At 49.2% G+C, this 7841-nt stretch overlaps 1 protein-coding gene across 1 annotated transcript in view; it reads right to left on the reverse strand.

The window, feature by feature from the left end:
• COL6A2 (collagen type VI alpha 2 chain) overlaps window positions 1-3526 on the reverse strand; it is a 25475-nt gene extending 21949 nt beyond the window's left edge. Inside the window, exons 1-4 of the mRNA XM_035890268.1 lie at window positions 3406-3526; window positions 1871-2469; window positions 1268-1288; window positions 486-551 (exon numbers count right to left, since the gene is read on the reverse strand). Of these exons, the coding sequence (XP_035746161.1) occupies window positions 486-551; window positions 1268-1288; window positions 1871-2469; window positions 3406-3511 (792 nt within the window). The 5' untranslated portion in view covers window positions 3512-3526. The remainder of the gene's footprint in view (window positions 1-485; window positions 552-1267; window positions 1289-1870; window positions 2470-3405) is intronic.
• Between the last annotated feature and the right edge of the window lie 4315 nt (window positions 3527-7841).

The following is a 7841-nucleotide window of genomic DNA, read 5'->3' on the forward strand; positions in this document are numbered from 1 at the left end:
TCGGTTACTGGCTGTGGCTGGCACAGCCAATGTTTGGATGCCTCTCTGCACTGATGTCAATTCATCAGCCTCAACACGGACATGAGGAGAAAACGGTGATGGCTGTGTACTCCATTCAGTGCAGCACAACAGTCTCCCAGGGCCAAGACAGATGTTGGGAAATTATTTCCCATTTGGGTGCTATGCCTGTGGAGGCTGCTGCAGCTGAGGTGAGATCTAGGGCACCCTGCAGTATCTGTGGCAGGCACGGGCATTAGTCTCTTCCCACAGGTTAGGATGACTTACCTAGAAAACGGTGATGGCTGTGTACTCCATTCAGTGCAGCACAACAGTCTCCCAGGGCCAAGACAGATGTTGGGAAATTATTTCCCATTTGGGTGCTATGCCTGTGGAGGCTGCTGCAGCTGAGGTGAGATCTAGGGCACCCTGCAGTATCTGTGGCAGGCACGGGCATTAGTCTCTTCCCACAGGTTAGGATGACTTACCTTTTGCCCTCGGTATCCCTTGGGACCAGGTGGACCTGCAATCTCCAGGCAGCTCATCTTGTAGCACTGAAATACAAATTAAACAGGGCATTTAACTGCTGCCCTGCAGCATGCTGGCTGCTTCATGTGCTGCGCCAGTGTGCACCCAAAGCTCAGCTCTGCACCACACTCTCCATGCACTTCTCCCCATGACCACAGTGCTAAAAACTACTATGGCTCTATCTGGGTCAGAGTTGAGGCAGCAACAAGCGTGCAGAAAAATGCTGCCTGCAAATTAAAAGCTGAAAGTTGCCACAAGCACATTCATTGTGGTTCTGGGCCCAAACTGAAAGAATAGGACTGATAAGTGTCAGGCGAGGTAGTGTGGGCTTGCTCTTCTGGGGCCGTCAGGGGATGTGCATGCCCTTTGGAGCATCGCTCTGCACACTCTTCCCTATGTATACCAAACCCGGCCCAAGTGATATCAGTAGGGCAGGAGCTTCAACTTGCAGAGCACCTACAAAATATGCCTCCAAAGTGATAAAATGAGTCTATTCAATAGACCTGAATCCATTGCAGGTGAGGGGGAGGCAGAAGGTGAAGAGTCCAGTATACCATTTTAACCACTGTGTAAGGGAATGGATCCCCAGGCTCTGCACTGATCCATAGGTGGGCAGAGACCCATCCTGTGCAGCTCGCTGCAAAATCTGGCCTGCTACTTTGGGGTATGAGCTGATCTTCTCTAAGTGAGGCAACTTAAACCAGTGTTGTGTGGCAATGTCATAAAGATGCTGCTCACTCACCTCTCCATAGGCTTCGTGTTTCTGCAAAGGAGAAAAAAGGATGAACAGAATCAGTTAGGTCAGTCCCAAGAGAAAAACAGCATCTCACCCTTGGAGGTGTGTGTGACAGTAAGGGAGACGAGGTGGTAAAGGTCCCAAGGCTTTAAAAGACATTCTCAGCAGAGTCCCTGATAAACAGTGCCTCACAGGTGGGGCCTCAAAGACCATGCTGATGGTGAGCACATGTCTCGGTGCTGCACACTCTTCCATGTGACCCTGGATGGGGAGCGGGGTGGGATATGGGTCTGGCCTTGGGCAAGAGCCAGGAGTACGGTGGCAGCCTGCCCAGACATGCCAGGGAACAGAGATGCAAACCAAGGAGTCCTGGTTAAGCACCTAATCAGAGAAATCAGAGATGCTCGAGACTCCATTTGGCCCGTAAGTGCTGAAAGGACATAGAAAAGGAAGAGAAACAAAATGGGGGGTTTTCTCTCCTAGAGGTGCTCTCTAGAGCCCTGCCAAAACCCACCACAGGGTCACTCAGAAAGCATCACCCCATCCATGTGCTGCTTCTTCTCTTGTCCCACCCATTATATTCCCTGCACCTCGGGCAGCACTCCGTACCATAGCTTGGATTATCCTCTCAATGGTGTTCACATCAATATCCAGGGTGTCTTTCTGCGTGATGGCATAGTTATTGCGGTACAGCTCGTGCGGCAGGTTGGCAATCTCCCGCAGTCCCTGCTCATAGACGTTCTCGCTGGGGGCCACTGCAAAGAGCTTGATTCCCAAGTCTCGTGCCCTCTCAGCCTGCATCTTCATCCCCCCGCAGGGGCTGCCAGTGACATGGCCATCAGTGATGACTACTGCAAAGTTCACACCCGTGGCCATCTGGGTCTGGATCTGCTCTGTCATGTTGGAGATAGCACAATCGGTGAAGGTGCCACGGCCGAGGTAGCTAATAGCGGACAGCCTGGGGAGGTATAGGTCTTTGCTGCTTGTTAAAGGGCTGTAAATTTCCACCACATCTGAGTAATGAAGCCCGCCAAACTGCCAAGTGATGTAGACTTGGTTCTGGTAGAGCTCATTCTCCAGTTTATCGATGAACACAGGGATGAACCGCTTTATTTGATCCACAAGGCTCTGGATTGGCACAGTCTGCAGAGCAACGCTCTCCGAAGTGTCAATGATGAAGTACACGTTGATGGGGCAGTTCCTCTTTTCTGCATGGAGACAGTTATTCAGACCATGTCAGAGCACTTCATGCACCGCTGCACCCCCTTCACTGTCCCCCTGAAGCCTGAACCGAGAAGCGTATATAGACAGCACATAGAGGACAGCACATAGAGTTGTGAAGAGCGCAAATCACAGCATGAGGCTTGAGATTCAGCTTCCTGCAAGGGTGTTGCAGCTCTTACTACTCATCAGCTTTCCACCTGGGTTGGAGGAAATGAGGAAACTGAGGACCAAGTGCCAGGTTTGAATGAAAAAGGGCAAGGGTATGACTTTTGCTCCCCTGCACTAAATGAATGCCCTGCCTGTCAGGCTGCTGGTTGCTTTTGGATTTATAAACATTTTCAAAAAGATTGTACCCAAGTGAGATACTGGAAAAAGCACAAGTCCCACTTAGCTCTAGCAGTAACATCTGTGTGCTGGTCAGATGACTCTCCAGTGCCCAGGACTTCAAAATCCTAAGATCTGCTCAGTACTGGATAAATCTTGAAAATCTTGCATTTTTTTTAAAAGTCAGGCTGGACACGTAAATCACCTTCTCTGCATTGCAACTGAAAAGCACTGAAATCGTCAAATTCAAAGTGGACTATTTTCTGACATCACATACAGAGCTGAGCTCTGGAGACTGACTGGCATTTATTACTGCATCAGCTGGGAGAAGCCATCACTGGCAGACCCCAGCTCTTCAGTCTCTACCTCTCCGCACTCCAGTGGAAGCCCAGAGATAGGAGTTTTGGTGGAGGATGGTGTTTCCTACAGACGGATCGCTACCCGAAGGCATTGCCCAGGAGTTCAAAGGGGCAGGAGAGGTGTAACATGCCACTGTCAGTTCCTTGTGAGCAGGCTCTACAACTGAGCATGGCCATTGCTTTTGGCAAAATTGCTGCCTATAAAGGAGAGGCACACCCAAATTATCTGGTTAATACCTGCGCAGGAGGTAGGAGTGACATCTCCAGGATCCCCATCAAATTGAGCATGGAGAGGAACTAGAGCCACACAAAGGAGAGTGGAAAAAAAGGCTTGTCGGAACATCTCAGCAGTTCCTCTGGATATTTAGACGCCTGTGGAAAAACACAAGTTACATGTTAAACATGACATACAACCTCCTAGCTCTGCTGGGAAGACAAAAAGCCAGCTGATGCTCCTTGTAAACCCTGTCTGTGAAAAACAAGAGCTCTCTGTCACTGTGACACATTACTGGGCCGCTAATGTAGATTTTTATATTGACTTGAAAGATAAGCAATTAAAATACTTCCTTTGTTGGAATACGGGAAAATGGTTTTAAACCGCTTTAGCTTCTCTGTCAGTCTGAAGGGAGGGATCAGGTGGTAGAGCTATGGAGAGTGCATCAGGATCTTCTGATTTCATGGTTTCTCTCCATGTGTGTGTCTGGCCACCTCATGCCCACATCGACTCCATCACCCCCAACACATGCAGACATAAGCGTCCATGTTCCTCTCAGCCCGCTTGGCCAGACCACCAGTGAAGGTGTGCAGCAGGTCCTTTCCACCTCCAACTCACCATGTGGGTGTGGTGATGCCTGCGTACACTGAAAGGGCACAAAATCCCTTGCTTAACAGTGCTGCTTTGTACCCCACACAACACACGGAGTGAAGGGATGAATAAACAAGCACTTGAGGAAGTGCACATCTTTAGTGTTCAACCCATCACTGGGCCTCTGAGGTCCAGCTGCACATGGGATTATGTTTTGTGTAGGGTTATGACAACTTAAGCAGCAGAAGAATTAGAGATCTAGTCTGAAAGATTCTTGGGAATGTAAATGTACGTGTTCAGAGGAACCCAGGCTTTGAAAGGATATTCACAGACAAAACCCAAGAGATACTTAACAACAGCAAAGACTATGGAGGAAGAGGTGATGCTTTCCTTTATGTCTAGAGGACGATCATGCTAACCAGCATGGCCCCTTGATGGCACACAGACCAAGTAGTAGCATAGGCACTTTTCTGCTTGGTGGACAACACAACACAAACCAAAAAGTGGCATGTGTGATCTCTGTTAGGAAAAGAAGTCCTGAGTCTGATCCAGAAAGATACCTTCTTCCTTAAATGGCTTTTTTGGATAGCTCTTAGAAGAGTCCAAGGCTTGAACGGACACTGGCAGTGCATTTGGTTGCATTGACAGTGCAGGGGGAGGGCAAGTTAGTAATGCAGCTGAGCTGCTGCTGTAGTTGCATAAGAAATGGCATTACCTGAAGAATGGGGACAGCTCAGCTCCCTCTGCACCTCTCTGGAGACCTCTCTCCACATGGTGACCAGCTATTCCCTGGTGGACACATCCCGTTCTGGTTTAAACTGCAAGCTGAAGCGCATCGCAGGGTTCTGCAAATTGGTTTATGCTGGAAAGGCTGGTTCCTATCAGTGCTGCCAATATCCTTACAACAGTGACAGCCTTCCTCCTTACTACAGCTTGTGCATATGCTAACAAGCCTGCAAGAGGCGGTGCTCAGGCTGGATTTTAGACAGGGGAAGGAGAAACCCTCATGTTCTTGGGAGATCGCTTGGGGGAAGGGGTCAAGATGTACAGAGATCTGAAAGGTTCGGGAGCACCAACCTGGGGTACTCTACATACATGGATCAGCAAAGCCTACTGACATCGAGCACCTCTCACACACCTCCAGCTCGGCACCCAAAGGTCCCTACCAAGTAGTTCATGGGTCCTTTCCCCCCCTCCAGCTCAGAGGGGCTGCACAGCTGTTTGCAGAGACCTGACTGCAGCCTCATGAAGTGCCTGCATGGGTAAGTGTGGCTCAATTTTCATTGCGCGGCAGAGAACAGTAGAGGTATCATAAGGATAAAATATGCTAAAGGAGTATTTTAGTTAAGATCAAGACTTCCTCCCTCTAGCCTTATTACAGGCCCTCCACAAAGCATTGCTGCAGGAGATCCTGATCTCTTGTAGGACACAACAGCTTTGTGCTTTCAGCTTTGTGCTTTCAGACAGCACCATTTTAGAGCCAGTCTTTTGTGATGGCTGAGGAAGCTGGAGACATCAGATTTTGGAGAGGCTGGGAGCACTGGAGGCTTTGGCCAAGTATCTGAGTCACAGATCACTGTGTCCCGAGTTTAACCACCTCCCTCCCGCCACGTGTGCGTGGGTGGGAAAGGCACTGTGCAGAAGGGCTGCTCTCCAGGCAGAGCTGTGGTGAGCATCTGAACTGCATGGGCAGAAAGGCGAGGCAGAAAAGTGACAGCTGAAAACACTAGACACACTTCACTTCTTTGTGGTCCTGTCACACGCAGCCTCCTTTATTTCACTCTGTCACAGGCACCCTGTCTCCCTCAGAGGGTATCTCTGTGCCTCGAGCTACATTAGCGTTCTGTTATACCAGCATCACCCCTGGTCATTAACAGTGAATGGACACATAGCAGGGAGGCCCCTCTGCCCAGCTAAGGGGTCTCGAAGGCTGAGGTGGGTGACAGTGCCTATTTTGTCATCCTCAGAGCTCTACCAGCTGTTGTGATTCTCTCACAAATCCCATAACATTTGATATTTTCCTTAAAACTCCACTTCCTGCCACAAAACGCTCAAATGGAAATCTCAGATTTCACCAGCAAAGGGGTGTATTTCAGACTAATGCATTTTCTGGATGTTGAAGACAATTTTTGAACACTGGCAGTCCAGAGAACTAACAAAAAGTGCAAATTGGGAGCTGACTCACTACATTTGAATACTTGGGTCTACCCATCCTGTTCTTCCTTGACCTTTCCCTCTCTGCAAGAGCAGGACCATGGTACTGTAGGAGCAAGGCCTTACAAGGATCGCTCTTAAAATTTCCTACTCTCAGTGTTTGTACTGTTGAGTGATGCATCTCTCTCCCCATGAGATGCACACAAAGTAAAAAAAAACAACAGGGAATCTTGAGCAGTGGCTTGGGGTCCTCTGAACAGATTTTGAGGGCACTGCTTTGTACCATCCTCCCTGCATTCGGGTCTATGCTCCTACCTAATGCCTCAGGTCCTCAGCAGAAAAATGCATGGTCTTCCCTGCTGCTCCCACACTCAGATCCCAGGTGACCTGGCTGTTACCCACATAACTGCAAAAGTATATGGAGTTACCTACACAGAGCCCTGCAAAAATGGTGGCCTTGCAGGAGGACCCGAGTTCTCTGCTTGTGGGTACCTCTTCCCACCCTGAGCAACTAAACCAAATGTATTATTATGGCAAACAAATTACTTGCAATTACTCTTTCAAATGTTCAAATTACAGTTGGCTTATTTGCGCTCTCACATCTGATTATCAGTTAGATCAGATTTTAACACAGTAGAAAGGTCACCTCATGGGCCTGGCCAGGCACAGGACCTTATCCCACACATTGATATTTCTGAAGTTGCTCCTGGTGCACTGTGTATTTCTCCTTCAATACCAGAACACCTATTATAGCTGAGCAAATTGCTCCAAATTTACAAAAATTCAGCTGCTCCACTCTTCAAGCTAACTCTGCCTACAGGGAGGTTATTTAAGGCCACAAAAATTGCATTACTCTCAAGAAAGGAGAATTATCCTAGCTATGTCATATGCAGAATAAAGTTTGAAACTGCTCTGCTGCTCTGACATGGACGCAGTCCCAGCTTTTTTCACAGCCATGCCCAGCAGGCAGTGCCTGTGGTGCCATCCACTTGCGTGGGCAGAATTTTACTCCACTCAAATGTTTGTTAAATAAAATAAAACCGGGGGAAAAATTAAAAAAAAAAAAGTGTTCCCTTTGGAACAAAAGCTCTTATAAATGCACCTCCTCTTCCTTGTTTGTGTGCCCACGGTTTGCACATCGCATGCAGAGGGAATGTCAGCATTTGTTGCAGTCGCTACCCAAACATGCCCTGTACTTTGGGTCCCTGGGCACACCACCCAGGGGGAAGGTTTCCCAACAGCTGCAGGGAGCCCAGCTCTTCTCCAGCTCTCCTGCTGCAACTGTCCCGGAACTTCAGCCAGGGGAAGCCCAGGCTGCGGGAAGGCTGGGGGGAGCAGCCCCCGCCAGGTGCTCCCACCCAGGGGGATGTGCAGCCCCCTGGAGCTTTGGCTCTGGCAGCCAGAAACCTCCATTTACAGCACTCAGGCAGACCCCTGCCACCAAAAAAGTAGCTGACCCGAGAAGGCAAGGGCAACGAGCTCGCAGGCATTTCCGAACATGCTGTCACTCCCCAAAATAGAGGAGCCTGTGCTGATGAAACTCAGCATAACTAGGAGACAGGAACTGCACGTTAGTCTAAATCATATCTTCTGAAATTCTGAGCCTCAGAGAGGAATCTCTCAGAGCAGCCCGAGTATCGTGCTGCTGCTGCTGCCATCGCTTCAGAGCCGCTGTAGAACTCCACTCAGCTGCCCCAGGGAAGAATTTGGTTCA

Source organism: Egretta garzetta, unplaced genomic scaffold (genome assembly GCF_000687185.1).
Source record: "Egretta garzetta isolate BGI_Z169 unplaced genomic scaffold, ASM68718v1 scaffold732, whole genome shotgun sequence".
NCBI lineage: Eukaryota > Metazoa > Chordata > Aves > Pelecaniformes > Ardeidae > Egretta > Egretta garzetta.